At 46.1% G+C, this 19,018-nt stretch overlaps 1 protein-coding gene across 4 annotated transcripts in view; it reads left to right on the top strand.

The window, feature by feature from the left end:
* Positions 1–19,018, top strand: part of Asap1 (ArfGAP with SH3 domain, ankyrin repeat and PH domain 1) — a 308,734-nt gene that overhangs the window by 16,270 nt on the left and 273,446 nt on the right. For all 4 annotated transcript variants that reach the window (XM_031359258.1, XM_031359256.1, XM_031359248.1 and 1 more), the window contains one exon: positions 17,465–17,550. In XM_031359258.1, coding sequence (XP_031215118.1) covers positions 17,492–17,550 — 59 coding nt within the window. In that variant the 5' untranslated portion in view covers positions 17,465–17,491. The remainder of the gene's footprint in view (positions 1–17,464; positions 17,551–19,018) is intronic.

Here is a 19,018-nt window from a genome sequence, read left to right as displayed (position 1 = left end):
ACCACCACCACCATCACCACACAACCATTTTAGTAAGAATAGTAGAAAGAAGCCATTCTGGAGGCTTGAACCTTGCAATTAAATATTCAAAGTCTCCAAATCAAAGGTAATGGCTTTCACTCAAATCCAGGATACATGCCAACAGCTCTCTCATTCTCTCCCTGGCTCTATGCACCTTTGTGTGGCTTGACATCATGACAGCCAGTTACCATGGCTTCTTCAGGGTTGTGTAGGTAGGTCCTCCATAAGAAGCTGACTCGTGGAAGAGAGCTTTGAGGACATAGAGAATGAAGAAGGCAGAGGCTTTAAGGGGGATGACTAAGGAGTTCTAAGTGCTTCTAAGGACCATGGAGTGAGTCTGGGAGGAGCAGCAGACAAGCCCAGATCTGGGAGGGTCCAGGAAAACACCCCGTGGGAATCAGAGAGCAACAGCCTGGAAAGGCTGACAAAGGGAATCCTCAGACAGGCCTTCCTTGGAATGCGCTGGTTCAAGCCATTCAGCTCTTCTCTATGGCACAGTCACATGTCCCCAAACTGCCACAGGTGCCTATTGATGACTCTGCCTTACCCTCCACCTGAAAGTCATTGTTCTTCTCTCCAGCTTTGGCTTTCCCTTTTTCTACCCTGCAGCTGGTGCACCATCCCTTCATTTTCCCCAATCAGGCCTCCATCTCTGGTCTCAGATTGATCCTCCCACTCTGAATGCCTTTTACATTGGCCTACTTGGGATGCAGGGAAGGATGTTAGAACAGAGCCTACTACAGTTATATTTGGTTCTGATATAAGTAGGCATTCAGATATAGTATTTGGGGGGGATAGTCATGAAACCTTGCATAATTCAGTTCAGTTGACTACCATGGTGTTAATAAAGCAACAGTATATGCAACAACCAACAGTCCCTACAGTGTTTTTTTTAAAAAATGTGGTTTTTCTTCTTTAAGATGGATATCTTTGATTCCTTTAGTAGTCATACTCAAACATAGGCCTGTTTTACTTTTGTGGCCCTACAGCTTCTCACGTTGTGTCTTCCTTGCCTGAAGAGGAAGTGGAGAAGACACACCCATTTCTTAAAAGCCTGTTAATGACTTACCCCATTTCCACCCTCCCTGGCTAGAACTCTGACACATAATCACCCTCAGTTTCAAAGGAGTCTGGGAAATGTAGTCTGGTAGTGTGCCCAGGAAACTTGGTGAGAGTTGGCTGCAATGTTAGGTGTGGAGAAACAGAGCTCTTTGGAAAGTGATGCTTGTGACCATAGATGTTCAACTCCTGGTCTAGAGGGGGCTGAAGTCCTTCCTGATCCAACTCATTGTGATGCTACTCAGTAATAACGGTGCTCTGTAAACAGTTACTGTGAGGGAAGAAGGAGGGAGGCCATGGACATAGAAAACTGAACTCTGCTATGCAAGTGACTAGGGTCTGTCCTTTGACAATGACAATGACAATGGCAGCTTACATGTTCCAGATACTGATATGTTCCACCCTCATAATTATTCCTGTGTCACAGGTGAGTGAACTGAATCTCAGGGCAGCCATTTTCCCAAGGTCACAGTTGAGTGACAGAGCCCAAGGTTGGGTTCCAGCAAGCTGGTGACACAGCTGCCATTTCTGATGTGAGCCCAACTCAGTTCTACCAGATGGATAATACTGCCACCGAGAGAGTCATACTTTGTGTTACAAGCAATGAATGAAGTCACCCTTGGGGCTCCACCTAACAATCTCATAGGAGCCATCATAATAAGTCTGAACCTAACCTAATGACACTGGTATTATCAGCCCTGTTTATGGAGTGATGAACTGAAGACTCAAAGAAGTGAGATATTTCTCTGAGGTCACACAGCAGGTCAAGCCATCAAGGGTACTTTCCATTCTAAGCTTTTGGTTGCAAGGAACACGACTGGCTTAAAGGAGACAGGAGGGAATTGGACTGAACTGCTGTAAGTCCATAGGCTAGACAATAGACTGTTTATTACAATAGGGGACACAGAGCTCCCTTGAATTATGATAATTTCATAAAAGGTTGGGTCACATGCATACACACACAGACACACAATGGATATAGAATTGACATGAAACTAACCATAAATATTACTGAGGCATTCAGTTCAGTGACACTGAGTCCATTCATAATTGTATCATTTCTATGTAGTTTCCAAGATGTTTTCATCACCCATAAAGGAAGCCACAGTGCCTCATGGTTCCCCCCCTCCCCCTCCCAGCCCCTGGCAACCACCAGTCATTTCTTCTTTATGTATACACCTCTGCTGGATGCTTCACATGTATGGAATTGTCTGTGTAAAATTTCATGTCTGGCTTTCGTTCAGCATGTTTTAGAATTAACGTTGTAAAGATCTACCCATGGTATGGTATAGTGCCAGGATTCCTGTGTCGGGCTGTTTGTTTGTTTTGGGTTTGTGTCTTTGAGACACGTTCCTGCTAGGTAACCTTGGCTGCCTTGAACCGTCATGTCCCTTCATTCCTTTTTATAGTTCGTTAATTCCATTGTGTGGGTAGGTTGCAATGTTTATTCATTTACCAGCTGATGGACATCTAAGCTGTTGCTAGTTTTTGGCTGTCATGGCAAGTACTGCTATGAACATTCATTTACAAGTGTTTATATGAGTCCATGTTTTCAATTCCTTGGGGCATAGGCCTGCGGTAGAATCGCTCAGTCATCAGGTAACTATTTTTAACTTTTTTGAGGAGCTGTCAGACCTTTGCACAGTGGCTGAGTGATTTTTTTTTACATTCCCACCAGCCCACAGACCTTTGCCAAGACTTGATGTTGGCCCATTTTCTTGTCTGTGGCCGAACTAATGGATGTGAAGTGGTGTGTCATGGTGGTTTTACTTGCAGGTCCATAGTGACTCATGCCTTTGAGTTGCTTCTCCCGTGCTTGCCGGCCATGGAGCTTTAGGAAGGTGTGGCCAGGTATGGAGTAGATCATCCTCCAGAACACCAGCCGAGGGGTTCCTGTGGATACTTGGTTTTGAGGGGCAGAGAGTGAATGGCTGCCAGAGTCTCAAAAAAGGTGTTTGCTTCTTGGCAAGGCCCTGGGCAGAGCTGAGCCTTAGGCTGAGCCTGGAAGATAATCTTCAGCCTCCCCTAGCCTCCCTCCCATCTCCTAGTGGGACTCCTTGTTGACTGTGACCATTTGTAACCAGAGAGTAGGCAGCTCTTCTGTAAGTTATGAGGTTGGCTAATGGCTGGTCCTTGAGTGTTGGTCTCTTGCTGTATTTGCTTGTGAGATTGGCTACAGTCCTGTGGGATAATCCCCCCTTTATCATTACCACCAGAGACACAGAGAGAGCATCCTTTTTATAACAAATCCTACTGCGAGAGGATTCTCTTTCTCATCCTCTCTCCTCCCTCCTCTCCCCTCCTTTCTTTTGGGTAAGTTTCCGTCCCCCCTCTAAGCCTATACCAAGCGCTATCTAGGCACACATGGAATAGCTAACTCAGTGCTGCAGCTGGGCTGCAGAGAAGATTCTAGACTGGATGTCCAGTCAGATGCCAGGTTTTACTAGATCTGTCTGATGGGAGGCCTTTTCTCCTTGGAGCTATTGTGCTGTATTAGGATATCACCTGAAGGCCAGTAGTCCACTTGAAGCAAGCTTTCCAGAAAACCCCTTCCCTGTATCCCCCAGCCTAGAGGGGGAGAGGAGGTCAGTGATTCTTTCTGCCTAACCATATCCCATGAGTGCTGGAATGATGGAGCCATGGCTGAAGTTCCATTCTCTCCTCCTCCCTCCGGGTCAGTTGTCAGTCTGTAATTTCCATTTCTGTTTCCGATAAGGCAATGCTTGTCCATTCTCTCTTCTGAGATGTCTGAGATGTCTAGGTATGCCTTCTGCAAAGCCGGGCTTCCCAGCTTGCTCCTTGCCAGGCCACCCCTTTCCACATCAGTCACAGCGTGGAGGTGGGTGGTGTGAGGAAGGGCAGTTTTTCCAGCTTGTGTCTCCCGCCAGCTCTGCAGAGGAAGCAGGCTGACGCTGGAATGTCCTGATCCAGCACATGAAGTCCTCGGTCGGGGCCCCCGAGGGAATCTGGAACATGCCCAGCTGCTTTTCCGCAGCTGGCCACGGGGAAAGGCCCTGCCACAGCTGTGTGCCTTCCTCCACACTTCATGTCGGAGTGCACATGCGTCTGCACATGCCTGTTCTGGGAATGGTGGCCTTTGGTGTTGGCATGGGGTCTCTCTCTCTCCACTCTTCTTTCAGAGACGATTTCACACATCCCAGGATGAATTCAGGCTTGCTTTGTAGCCCAGCATGTTTGTAAACTCCTGGTCCTTCTGCCTCTCTCTGAAGTGAGCAGATTTCAGATATGTGACACCACACCCAGAGCTTCACGCATGCGCAGCTAAGTTCTTTACTAACGAAGGTACATTTCCAGTCCAGCCTCTCCCATTTTTGGAGTCCTAGATTTTGAGGGAGCAGGGTACCCATCAGGTCATGCAGTCGAGATGCTGGAATAGGATGTCTCTGCTGCACTTTCTCTTCTCAGGAACCTTCATACTGCTCGTGAGATAGAGATGATGTGACTCTTGCTTCCCCACTGGTCCCGGAGGTCCCAAGGAGCTACTAGCCCTTTCTTGGCTAGTAGCCCACAGCTGTATATGCTGCCCCTTGGGGGACAAAATACATCTGTCTTAAATATATTAACTGTTTTTAATTCTTTGTCATTTGGGGATAAAATCTTGGGGAAAGTGAGGAGCCTGGATTAATGTCTGAGAGAACTTTGGTTTGCAGCAGGTTCTAGAAGATGGGGCCTGTCGGGACACCTCGTACCGCACATAACTGCCAAGCAAGAGGCTTGTAGGAACCAGTGTCCTGATAACGTGCTGCTAATCCTTTGGCAGCTAGGAATTGGACTCTGCTGGGAAAGTCTTGGCATAGGATATTTGTTTGGTTTATTAATTCATCAATTCACTGAACATGCACTGGGCCAGGCACAGTCCTGGCTGAGGGTCATCTTGTTCCCTGAAGGCTTCTCTGGGGAGGAAGGTGGGGAGGTGTGACAGATTGCTTTCCCTGTAATTCTGTCTTGCTTGCCAGAGAGTTTTTTTCAACAGCCTTCCATTTCAGGTGGCACCCTGATGTCCACAGCTTGTCCTTCCATGGAGGTGACCCCAAATGGCTCAGGGAGTAGTTCTGAAGCTACAGTGAGTCAGGGTACCCAGCTCAGTATCCTGTCACTGTACTGACACCCTTCGCACTTGGAGACAGCTGTCGGAATGGAAACTGTTTAATCCTCATCAAAAAGCAAAGAATCTAGACTCTAAGATAATGCCATTTTGAAACTGAGAAGGTCCTTCTATGTTGGCAGGCAGCAACATTTCTAAGAAACAGAGGCAGATTTTCAGAGAGCTGTTTAAAGGTTGAGCTGCCTGGCCCTGGTGTTCCTAGGTCACCTAGCCCTTCTGAGTATGGCAGGAAGATAATTTGTCACTGGGCTTCCTTGTCCAGCTGGAGGAAGTAGCATGCAAAGCTACTTGTATGTGTGAGACCGTGTATATATATATATATATATATATATATATATATATATATATATATATATATATGCATATATATATGGTAGGTATATATGTAATTGTATATATTATGTCTATAAGTACATATTAATAAACTAATTCATGATTATTATTTGTATTGGCTGCAATATAAAGGGCATTCCTGCCTTCCCATTTTGACAGTTCAAGCAGAAGTGTCTCCGCCCCATCCCCTTTTTAATTGATTCAGGGAATATATTCTGGCAACAATAGTTGCTACTGACCACCCGCTATGCAGCAGCCATTCTTAGAGCTATAGAAAGGGACAGTGGTCCTAGCTGCAGCACTAGAACATTCTGATGTGCTATCATGAAACTTTCAAACAGCCCATGACATAGATCCCCGATTTAGGTTTATCCCTGGAAGACCAAGTTTGTACCGTTTTGAAAACTAGAAGGGCAAAAGATGCCAAAAGAAGCATCAGTTACCCATATATTTCCAGATGGTCTGATTCACAGCAGGCTCTTGAAGGTACTGATTGCAAATTTACCTGTTTATGTATTTAGTTTTGAAACAGGGATTTTTTTGTATTCAGTCTGGCTTCAAACTGGCTACATAGCGAAGGACTATGACGTTCAACTTCTGATCCTCATGATCCTCCTTACCACGTGCCAGGTGCAGAGGCTATGCCTAGCCTGAGGCTACTCTTCTGCGAGCTTTACCCAGTTCAGAAAGGTGAGATGCTTACCTGAGGCTGGTAAGGGAAGAGGCCGATGCTCTGCAGATTCCCAAGCCTCTTCTATGCTTTCACTTTCAGGTTGAGAACTTCCTAGTTGCAAACCTTCACATTTGCCTATGGTCGGAGCTTGAGATGGGAACCGACTTGAAACAACAAGCCTTTACTGCCATCTGCTTCTGGATGGAGCAGCACTGTCCTAGGCAGAACAACATACATTCCCACAATGAGCAGTTTCTTTAGGCTGTGGCCTTGTTCTCTACATGGGTCCACGTAGAGGCTCTTCCTCTCTGTGTCTGATAGTCTCCTGTTCCACCCCAAAACCTGATGCTACCACCCTCCAGCTCCACGGAGCTACTCCATCCAGTCACGTGCATCGTTTTTCTGCTTTATAGTAGCTTCCCCTTCTGTAGTTAGGCACAACTATAGGTTCACCTGTGTGGCTCGCATCAGAAGACAGTGCCCAGCTTGGGCTGGCATTTTGTTAGCATCTGCCACCTAGTGTAGGAATGAATGGATCTGGCAAAACAGAAGATAATTAGATGTCTAGTTCATCCATGTTTCTTCAGTGCGAAGGGTACTCTTTAGACATGTTCTGTGTGAACAAGCAGAGTGAGGGATTGGGATTCGTTTCTCATTAGCCCTGCAGATAGATATGCAAGAATGCCATGCCTAGGATTTGTGAACTGCAGCTATATAGGGATGGGGGAGGTGGGAATGTGTGGGTGAGTCTTCATGTGGGACCAGGTGTGCTTTGCATGATTCTTTGGAAGAGCTGAAGGGGAGATTCCTCTTCTTGTTTCTCATCATGCCAGTCTGTGTGCTTGGCTTTAAGTAGATGGCATTGAATGCTGCTTACACATACCTCATTTCTTTTGATTCTGGGATTCTTTTGATTACTGAATGCATTATTGATTTCCTAACAGTGCTAGCAGATAAAGCAGAAGTCAGAATGCATTGGGAGGAACGCACTTTCTATTCCATACATACTAACCTGTGAAAATATGGCCATCAGAGAATGGAGGAATAACGTGGTGACGAAGAATACAGCCAAGCTGGGTGGCCGGGTTGTGGCTGCTGTCAGGATGAGGCATGAGCTTGCGTGAGGCTGGTCTGGTTAGCTTCTTTTATTTTTTAATTTTATTTTGTGTTTATATATTTTAATTAAAATTCAATTATATTACTTTTTATTAGATATTTTCTTTATTTACATTTCAAAGGTTCTCCCCTTTCCTGGTTTCCCCTCCTAAAAGCCTCCTATTCCCTCCCCATCTCCCTGCTCACCAACCCACTGTCTCTGGCTTCCTGGCCCTGGCATTCCCCTACACTGGGGCATAGAGCCTTCACAGGACCAAGGGCCTCTCCTCCCATTGATGAGCAACTAGGCCATCCTCTGCTACATATGCAGCAGGAGCCATGAGTCCCACCATGTGTACTCTTTGGTTGCGTATTTGGTTCCTGGGAACTCTGGGGCTACTGGTTAGTTCATATTGTTCCTCCTAAGTGGCTGCAAACCCCTTCAGTTCCTTGGGTCCTTTCTCTAGCTCCTTCATTGGGGGCCCTTTGCTCAGTTCAATGGATGGCTGTGAGCCTCTACTTCTGTATTTCTCAGGCACTGGCAGAGCCTCTCAGGAGACAGCTATATCAGGTTCTTATTGGCAAGCACTTGTTGACATCCACAATAGTGTCTTCATTTGGTGATTATATATGGGATGGATTTCCAGGTGGGGCAATCTCTGGATTGTCACTCATTCAGTCTCTGCTACACACTTTGTCTCTGTAACTCCTTCCATGGGTATTTTGTTTCCCCTTTTAAGAAGGATTGAACTATCTACACTTTGGTCTTCCTTCTTTTTGAGTTACATGTGGTTTGTGGATTCCAGTAGTTCTGTTGCTGTGATGAGAACAGTTTGACCAGAACCAACTTAGGGGAGTAAAGGGCTTGTTTTATCTTACAATTTTATATCTTCATTGAGAGAAGTTGAGGCAGGAATTTGAAGGCAGGCAGGCCTGCTTGCTCTTCCATACAGCATTACCTCTGACCAAGCAAATCACTTGCTAGCTAAGGATGTGTACCAGGAACTATGGAACCAGCTCATACGGTGGCTTATACTCAGCTACATTTCTTATTTAGTTTAGGACCGCCTGCCTAGGGAATGGTTCTGCCCACAGTAGGCTGGGCTCTACTACATCAATTAACAAACACAACAATCCCTCACAGACATGCATATCCACAAACCAGTTTGATCTGGGGAGTTCCTCAATGGAGACTCTCCTGTTGGATGATACTGGGCTGTGTCAGCTTGTCAGCTAACCAGGACACTGGGTTTCATTTGTTACTCATAAAAACTCTGGCAAGGTGCTCACCCTGTCTTAGCCCATTCCTTCCTGGTGAGATGGAGCAACAATGATGCCTGCTCTCAGGTTGTTACGAAACTAAAGTTAAATTTTGAAGTGTGTGGTACACATACTTGGCACGCAGCACATGCTAGCTTTGTTATTTTTTTTTTTTTTTAAAAAGGTTATTTCGGCTCCGAGGGTTGTTGTTGCCTCTTTAAAATGGAGCAAGAGTGGTGCTTCTCACTGCCCTGGCCATGATTGCAGGTGACAGAGTAGCTGGCACCTAGGCCCAAATGCTTCTAGGGAACACTCAGCCACAAGGCTACTAGAACCTCCCATGTAAGCTTTTCCCCCCGTTTTTCCTGTCCCTGGACTGAGTGGAGGCTGGGACACTGAGGTATTATCCTTGGAAGGTGACTTACAGGCCTTAGAAGCAGCATCCTCTCTGATTGTCACTGGGGCAAGGGTCACTGGATACCAACAGGATGAGAAGACACATGAAACATGTCCATGCTGCTGATCTTGATGACAAGTTGCTAAGTCAGGACTCCTGGCTGCAGGTGTCATTCCTAGTTTGGGTTGTCACCATAGCGACAGTTATTTGTCCCATCACCTATTTGGCTGTGGGTCTTGTGCTTCTTTAGATAGACGCTCCCTTGGTGTCAGCATCTCTAAGCCTAGCTTGGCAGGATCCCTTACATCCAATATTCCAGTGCTGAGCTGTACAGTAACTGGGTCGCATCCAGAAGGTCATGCTAGAGCTCTGAGTGTTGGAACCCTCCGCTCCTAATGTTACAGCTCCTTGGTAGGTAGAAGCACTAATTTTTGGTGACTCTCTGGAACTCTTCTTCAGGCTCAGCTCTTTACAGTCCCTGCTTCTACCTTCTGGAACTATTCAGCTGCTGCTGCTGGGTATGCTTGGGGCTGGCAACCCTGGGAGTCGTCTGTTATTCGTGTTATCAGCTTACTGTTGTGTGGTAAAGAGAAAGACCACAAGTAGGCAAGAGAACCCTCGGTGAGACTTTGATAGACTTTGGGCTGCAACCACCACAAGTAGAAACAATACAGGGAGGCAGACAGAAGGACACTCTGTTGGGCAGATCTCATCACTGCTGCTTTTGTAGACAGCTATACATAAACCCTAGATGCCTTGGCTGGGGACACCTCCACCACCAGAGTGAAGGTTGTAGTGAGGGTGTTGGATGGCTGTGATGGAGCCACAGAGAGTCATTTGAAGCTGTCATGACAAAGCTGAGTCATTGCAGGTGGTTTCTAGGGCATAGCCAGGGAATAGCCACCATGACCGTTGTGATAGTTAATTCCTGTGACTGTAACAAAATGTCTCAGGGGCATCTGGGACTGGCTGAGGGTCTTCTCTGGGCATTGGTCGCTATGTCAGTGTTCCTGCACATTCATTCACAAGGCATTTAAAGCCACCCCAGCTGTCATGATGACAACTCCAGGAACTATCAAGGGAGTGTCTGCTTGGACAGCTTTAGTGATTCCTGTGAAAACAGTAGAGAGGAAGTTTAGTTGCCACTGCCCCCGACGGGCCTTCAGGAGTGACATCAATGTCAGTCACAGCCTTGCCGGACTTGGGAAGGATCAACATCAGTGGTTCTGATCAGCCCATGTCCCTGCTCAGCCCGGGGCAGTCATCCAGTTCTGCCCTTGGTAGCTGACACCGTAGCCAGGCATGAGGGAAGATTGACAGTTGTCAATCAAGCAAGGAAACTGCTTGCAACTCACAGCTTCTGTCATTTAAACAAATAAACAGACAAACAAGCAAACAAACTTTGACCCACATAAAAGATTAGACATGAAATTCACATTCTTCTTTAGCCAGCCTTATCCAATCATTCCTAAGCCTCAGCCAAGCAACCTTAGGGAAGGATGGGGGCCTCCCTCTCTTCAGCCACACACCTGCCCTGCAATGTCAGTTCTCATACTTTATGACCATTTCCTTCCTAGCAACACTGCACTGTAACTATCATCTTACCATCTCTAGGCAGGCTCTGCCTGAAGCCAAAAGCCATGGAAATGTGAGACCTTAAATGTGAGAGATGAAGGCACGAAGCAGAGAGACAGAGATGATATGGTCCCCAGTAGAAGGAATCTTACCGTGCTGTGTCTCATTCTTCTAAAGTCCTCTTTGTGTTGGGGAGCTGTGGGCTTGTTCCCTCGTGTCCAGTCCACCCATCCTGGACTGAGGGCTGTATTTTGGAGCAACTCCCTGGCTACCTCTAAGTTTGTCTCTTGGTGGTAGACAGGAGCAGGGAAGAGGAGGGCCAAGCAGGTGTTGCTTGAAGCAGGATGCGCTATCTTTTAATGAGGCAAAGAGGTCTCAGGATCTGCCTTCTGAGAGCTGGTTAGCCAAGAAAGTCACTAATGTGTTTCAGTGTCAGTCTGGAAGCCTGTGGACCAGGAGGCCAAAGGTGTCAGTCCTGACCTGAATCAGAAGGCCCAAGAACAAGGAAGACTGGTATCCGAGGACAGAAGAGTTTGGATTTCAGCTCACGTGGAGAGCAAATTCACCCCTGGTCTTCTCTTCATTCAGGCCTTTAGACAGACTGGATAGGGCCCATTCACCCCAGAAACACCCTCAGCAGACTCATCCAAATATAATGTTTTTGCAGCTGCCTGGGCAGCTCTGAGCCAAGTCAAGCTGACACATGAGATTGACCATCACCCTGCCCATTGAGGGCTTGTTTTCCATTATAATTGATGCCACAGAGTTCAGAATGGGTAAACTATTGGGCTAGGAGATTCTGAGAGTGCTTCCTGGAAGGGTTGGAGCTTCACCCTAAGGAAACAAGTTGAGCTGCTAAGAGATGGGAAGAAATAATAGCACAGGAATATGTTTGGCTTATTTTTCTTGAGGCTCTTGGTTTTGTCTAAGTAAAGCTCCCACTGAACAGGAAAAAAAAAATCACTCTGGTAAATGGGAAAAGTGTTTGACATGATTTTACAAGAGGAAGCAATTGTCTGAGCTGTAGCCAGCTGCGGATGACTCCAGAGTTTCATAACATCCTTTCTGAAAGGATGTGAATCCAATGTCTGTGAGGCTCCCGTGGAATAAAACTCAGCTACTCCCCGAGGACTGGTCTTGGAGAGAGAGAGTTAGTTTCTTGGTTTAAACAACTTTGGGATGGAGAGTTTATTTTGGTTGGTGGTTTCAGAGGGCTCAGTCCGTCATGCTTGGTCCTGCAGAGCATTGTGGCAGAGAAGTTTCTGTACCTCATGATATACAGGAATTGGAGAACAAAGGGGATCCTGGGATTAGGTGTGAACTTCAAAACCATTAGGTCCTATCTTCTGAACTTTCTACCATCTTCCCAAACATTGTCAATAGCCTGGGCTCAAATGTTCAACATGTGAACGTGTGTGAGCATGTGTACATGTATGTGTATGTGTGTGTGTGTGTGTGTGTGTGTGTGTTGGTAGGAGATATATTTTATATTCCAACCACAACAGAAAGGTTTATGTGCCATATGGTTCATGCCCTTACTCATATATGGCATCAGGGTGGCTGTCCTGACTGACAGACTGTACATTGCAGGACAGACTTTGAGTAGAAAAGCATATACCAGAGGGTTAACAAGCTAACTTCAAAACCATGGCCTTCGCAACCTGTTTACCCATCTTGATGCAGATGAATTCCACTTTACTTCAGCAGGTAGTTGTTTTAACATTGTATCTCTGGGGCATCGAGGTGACAGACCATTGAGAGGAGCATGTTATTCACTCCCACTCCACACATTTTATTGAGCGCCTACTACAGACACCCATTGCTTCCCTGCTTATGCCTTTGATTTCTCTCAATGTATGTTCACTGGCTGCTTCCTGCCTCACTGAACCATCTCCAGGGATGGATGGACATTGGTAAAGTAAATGCCTCAGTTCTCTCTCCCTCAGAAGCAAGATCTGAGATGTCTTATCCAGTCTTCAAAAGGCCCTCTGGAGTGAGTTCCAGGCTCTAGTAGGATGGCCTGCATTGACTTCTGAGCATACAACTTCACTGTAGCACAGTTGGGGCATTGATTTCAGGCACGGCCAGCACTGCTAGTTCTAAGCACTGACAAGTTCCCAGGGAGCCAGAGTTTCACCCAGTGTTTTAACCACAGTATCTTGTTGATTGTGATTCAGAGTAGGAAAACATGAGTGCATACCGGTTAAACAGCTCACCAGAGTCCCACTGTGGCTTCTAACTCAGGTGGACTTCTTCTAATTATAAGTCATATTGTAAAAATACAGGATCGCCAGGCAGTGGTGGTGCACACCTTTGATCCCAGCACTTGGGAGGCAGAGGCAGGCGGATTTCTGAGTTTGAGGCCAGCTTGGTCTACAGAGTGAGTTCCAGGACAGCCAGGACTACACAGAGAGACCCTGTCTCAAAAAACAACAACAACAAAAACAAAACAAAAATCTAGCAAGACAGTGTCAACATTATACAGCATCCAGTGTTTGTTTGCTCATCTGTCTGTCTGTCTATCTATCTATCTATCTATCTATCTATCTATCTATCTATCTATCTATCTTATTTTTGTTTGAGAATTTTATGCATTTAATGTGTTTGGCTCAAACCTCAAATTCCTTCCCCTCTAATTCCTCTTATATTCACCAAATACCTTCCCTTCCTAACTTTATCATGTCTTCATGCTCTCTCTCTCTCTCTCTCTCTCTCTCTCTCTCTCTCTCTCTCACACACACACACACACACACACACACACACACACACACACATGCACACACACACACACACACTGTGCTGCCTGTATATGCACTATTGTAGGACCATCTCCTGGAGCATAGGCAGCCTTTCGGGAGCCACATCCCTGAAGAAATTTCCCTCTTCCTGTAGCCATCAGTTGTCAGTCGCTCCTCAGCTGAGGGCGGGACTTCCTGAGCCCCTCTTTTGTCCGTGCTAGGCTTTCGGCCAGCTTGGTCTTGCTCATGCTTGGTCATGCTGTCACAGCCAGTGTGAGTTCCTGTGTGCAGCTGCCTTTTCGGGTCCAGAAAAGCCTGTTTTATTGCAGATATCTGTTACTTCTGGCACTTACGGTGCTCCCTGTTCCTTAGGGTAGAGAATGTGGTATAGTTGCCCCATGCAGAGCTGAGCACACACTCTTGCTTTCGTATTCTCTCTTGTGCATCTCTGTTAATCAGTACATACTACAAAGAGAAGCCTCTCTGATGAGGTTTGAGAGACACACTAGTATATGGGAAGAAGGCTAAGAACTTGGGGTGGGACACAGGTAGTTTAATACTGAACCATGTAACAGAACCATAGTATTGGGTTCTCCCCTGGGACCTGTGATCTAGCCAGAACCTACATCTTGACTATTCTACAGTACTAGGCGTGAGTTCTGAGTGTCTTGATCCTCTGGAAAGAAATAATCTCTGAAACTGAATCAGTCTCAGAGGATAACATGGTCTCAATGTGTGTGCTTAGCTGAGAGCACTGTGGGAGCCATCTTGGTCTGTGCATGGATGCTGACCTCATCTTAGGGGGTCATCCTCAAGGCAGCGGAGTGTCACACCTCACACAGCTCTTTCACACTCCTCTCTGGAGATTCATAGTGTGTACTGATGTAGGCTAGGCTGGGATCGTGGCTTTGTTTCACAAACAAGGACCTAAGAGCCTGCGAGGCTAACCTGTAAACATAGGATTCTGGAAACCTGTCAAAGGCTGAGGCAGGTGAGTGGACAAGGAGCTATGGGACTCATGTAACAGCTTGTGGAAGACTATTCAGAGGACATTGTGGCTGCAGTGTATTTATGTATGTATTTTATAGTCGTTTCTGGGAGAGTCTCACATATCCCAGGCTAGCTTCAAATCCCTTATGCAGCCTAGGATGTCCTTGAACTTTCTGATCCTCCGGCCTTTATCTCCAGAGTGCTAAGATTAAAAATGTGCATATCGGTGCCTCATTTATGCTTGCCAAGGTAGGCAAGCACTCTACCAACCAAACGACATTCCCAGTGCAAGCTATTGAGCCTGCATCCAGAATCTGGTTCTCCTATGCACTGGCTCAAGCACATTAGTTTTTTGTTTCCAAGTCTTGATTTTTCTCTTTCATAAAAACGACTCATTATCTGGCTTGCAGGACTTTTGTGAGGGTCAAATTGGCACCAGGCAGGTAGAAATGATGCAGGCATAGCTGTGTCAGTCCTCATCCTGGTTGTGCCGTCTGTGTACAGGGCTTCATTTCTGCCCCTGACTTGTATTCATACTCATTGGTGTTCATAAGTCAATGTTCTCATGCTGTCTGGTTATTTTCTAAGAATTTCTTATATCCATGTATTCATGTATGTGTGTACATTACATGCCACTGCATGTACATGAGAGTGACAGGATATCTTTGAAGAGCTGGTTCTCTTTTCCCATATGGGCCCCTTGAATTTAGGCCGTCAGGCTTGATGGCAAGATGAAGCCAAAGAGACTAGCACATGTCGTTCCAGTGGTTTCTATTCTTTTTCTGGAGCAGGGCTTTTAAAATTTTGTCCATCCCCAACTTTCTTTCATTTGAGAAGTTTTAACACAACCTCTGTTCTGTAGGTTTATAAAGTATGTATACAGGGAAAACTGTACATTTATCCTTAAAAGACCATTTATTAAAGAGGAAATCAATTATGCACACTAATGAGGTGGATATACTTGTTTATTTTTTGCATGAGTTAAGTCTTGCCTGAATACTTGAGACTGAAAGACAGAGAACATCTTCGTATTTTTCAGAGTTCATCCATGCTTCACTTTTATAATCATCAACTTAAAGGATGGTGCTTCTCATGGGTACATGGTGCAAAATAGAATATTTTGGCTGTTTGAGAAATTGTTGGACATCCCGTCCTGATCCTAAGTCAAAATTCATGCAACCTGGTCTCTGAAACCAAAATCAGCAACTTGAGCAGTCTTTTAAAAATCAAGCATTCTGCCGGGCGGTGGTGGCACACGCCTTTAATCCCAGCACTTGGGAGGCAGAGGCAGGTGGATTTCTGAGTTCAAGGCCAGCCTGGTCTACAGAGTGAGTTCCAGGATAGCTGGGGCTATACAGAGAAACCCTGTCTCAGAAAAACCAAGAAAAAAAAAAAAATCAAGCATTCTGATGCAATACAGTCCAAAGACAGGCTAATTTGACACCTACGTGCTGAGAGACGACTGTCGGAAAATAACAATGTCCTTGTTTTCTGTAATAAAATCATTATAATTCTGTAAGTGTGCTGCCATTCATAGAGTATAGGAGCCTCGAGTGTGACCTGAGGTGTTTCAGGAACCTTCATCAGTGTGAGGGCTTGCACAGTGCAAAGTGTGCCCGCTGTGTGGTTGGAGCTGAGGATGAAGAAAAGTCATGCACAGAGACAAGGGTGAGGTCTGCCAATAGCACTCCAGGTTCCTCGTGCACTTGATTTATAATTCACATTTGGTAGTTGGGTGTTCAGAAACTTACTGTTGCTAGCTTTTTCTTTACCCTTCATAGAGACTACCCACATTTAAATAGCTTTTGTTCCAGAGCACCAAGAAGCCACTGAAGGATGGTTAGCTGGGGGTGGAGAGGTGGGAGACGACACCACCAGGTTTCTAAAAATTTTATCCTGCACATCAACTTGATTAGAAGATGGAATCTTGGGGCCAGAGAGATACCTCAGCAGTCAAGAGCACTCATGGCTCTTGTAGAAGACCTAAGTCCAGTTAGTTCCCAGGGTCCACATCCGGTAGCTTACAACCTGTAACTCCTGCTCCAAAGAATTCATTGTCCTCTTTTGGACTGGACTTCGAAAGTACATGTATTCCTATGCATATGTTATAAAGACATACTCATATACGTGTAATTAAAACCCGGAAAAAAAACCCCAACAGGATGTAAGTCTTACCTGCATATGGGATTTTAAAAGATCAATGCTGTCTATGAAACTGAACAATGTCTGGAAGTTTGATGTTGTCAACAGTGCTTGATGCTGACTGGAGCTGGCTGAGAGGCACATGGGTCCCATGCTTCTCTTCCCCTGTATTTTGTATGTACAAAATGAGTGGAAGGGAGAGAGTGGTTTTGTCATGGAAGACCTGATTGAGTCCTGAGGTTAGGTCAGTTGCAGTAGCTCAGATCACAGGACTTGGGGGCTTGGTCTAGAGCATCAGAGGAGATAGGGCAACAGATAAGTGGGCAGTGCCTCTATGTGGGCAGAATGATGATTGCTGGGTCTAGAGTTTCTGGCCTTCGATGGAGGTACCACGCTGAGCTAGTGACCCTGAAGAAACACCAAGCAGGCCCCAGGGGTCATGGTACTTTATAGCCCCATCTTTCTTTCCCTTTTATCTTACAAATTTTGAAGCTACTTCCTTGTGCAATGTCTTCCATTCTAGACTTGTTGTGTTCAGTATGCGCAGCGATTAATTAAGATTCGGTATGCATTCATTAATACCAATCCTTTCCCAGGTTCAGAGGGGCTTGTCCTGAAATATATAGGCTCATTTTCATCTGCTTCTTCCTGGGACAGGTTCATGTGCTTTCCAGGAGGCATATACAGCTGCATGTGTGTGTGTGACTGTCTGTCTGTCTGTCATACCTGCCACACACTGTTAGTTCATGTTTAAGGAGCTTGGGCCTAGAGAAGTTAATGACTTGTAAATTGCTCTCCAAGGCTGAGCCAGAAATAGAAGGCAAGAAAGTTCCTGAACAGTCTTGCACAGAGCTGCTCTGATGGAGGTGTCAGCCCCACTGTGGGGAGTGACGTGTGCTAGCTGTCTACCCTCACATGCTGACTGGTCACTCTGGGGAGCCGGAGCACTCCTAATGGGGACTCGGTCTCCTGTGGTTGGATACAGGTTTTCTTGCCCACCCCCATCCCCCACTCACTTGCTGACTGTGTCACTTTTTCTCCTCACCACTGTTCAGGTCGTTTTCGGATGTGACGGCTGAGACATGAGATCTTCAGCCTCCCGGCTCTCCAGTTTTTCCTCAAGAGATTCACTATGGAATCGGTGAGTGGTCCTTGGCCCACCCTGTCTGGGGAACATGTTGATGCCTTGCAGGGTGGACTGGAGGAAGCATCAGTACAAACATCCATGCCCACAACTCTTTTGGTATTGGTGGCATGATACACCTCTGACTTTTTTCTCTCCCCCCCCCTTTTTTTTTTTTACACTTATGAACTTTTATGTATGTGTATTTTATGGCATAGGTGTAGACGTCAGAGGACTAGTCTGGGAGACGTTTTTCTCCTTCCCCATGTAGCTTCTTGGAATCCAGCTTAGGTTCTTGGACCCAGTGACAAACACCCTTGCCTACTGAGCCATCTGCACTCTCTGCTTGTAGAGACAGGAGCTCCTGTAGCCCCAGGCTGGTTTTGACTAACACATAGCTGAGGATGACCTTGAGCTTCTGATCTTTCCTGTTTCCACCTCCTAAGTGCAGGATTCCAAGTATCGTTGCCAAGCCTGGTTGATGCAGGGCTTTGTGCATGGTAGGCAGACGCTCAGGCAACTGAGATACATCTCAGCCCTTCACACCATTCTCTAGTCATCACCTGTTGAATTTAATCTTAAGGAAATGCCTGGGGTGGGGGAAGGTGAGGTGGCGGATTGTATCAGAAAGGGGTCAGGAATGTGGTGTGTGTTGCTTTAGTCAGTTGAACTTCTTTGGAGATTGTTGCATCCTGTCTGCCCATCTGTCCTGCTGGATAGGAATGACTGTGTTGGCAAATAGCTCTCCCAGATGGATTTTAAGTCATTTTCTCTGACCCTGGTCTCCCCCTTCCTTCCCCCCAATATAGTCTATGTCATCCTGTTGTGAAAGGTTTACCCAACTTGGCAGCTGGAAATACTGAGTCCTAGAATTGGGGCGGATAAGGAGAGGCCTCGAAGTTCGACTTCAGTGGTCCATTATAAATCTGACTGCTTAGGAAGAGCCCCAAGAAATGCATAAAATCACCAGGGGTTGACTGGCACGGGTTGGTTCGCTGTGGCTGGCGTTGCCTGGAAGTCAGTGTATGCTAGTGCTGGAGGGAGTGGCTGGTTCCTGGCCCGGGTTCAGATTTGTATGATTTCAGTTGAGCCATTGACCTTATCTCTTACTTCTGCTCCCTTATCTAGGAAAGGGGCTGGATAAACATTTATGTTTCAGATTTTTTGGCACAGGCCAGAAAAATTACGCAATCAAGTGTGTGGCTACGGTAGGTACACAGAATGCAATTATTATTTTGTGTTCAGGGTGAAAACAAATCTTAAGGATGGTTGGCTAAGCAAAAGTATTCTAAATGAGGAGCTGGGGAGATGACCCAGTTAGTAAAATGCCTGCTGTGTAAGTCTGAGGACCCAAGTTCAGATCTCCAGCACTCATTAAAAGCTGGGCAGGACCAAAATCGTATGAGTCTGTAACTCTAGGGCATGTTGTTTGGGGGGTGGTGAGATGACGATTGTTGTTGTTTTTTGGTGATGGGGGTGGTGGTGG

The sequence above is a fragment of the Mastomys coucha genome, unplaced genomic scaffold, assembly GCF_008632895.1.
Source record: "Mastomys coucha isolate ucsf_1 unplaced genomic scaffold, UCSF_Mcou_1 pScaffold7, whole genome shotgun sequence".
In the NCBI taxonomy this organism is placed as follows: domain Eukaryota; kingdom Metazoa; phylum Chordata; class Mammalia; order Rodentia; family Muridae; genus Mastomys; species Mastomys coucha.
This window is presented reverse-complemented; position numbering and strand designations above follow the sequence as displayed.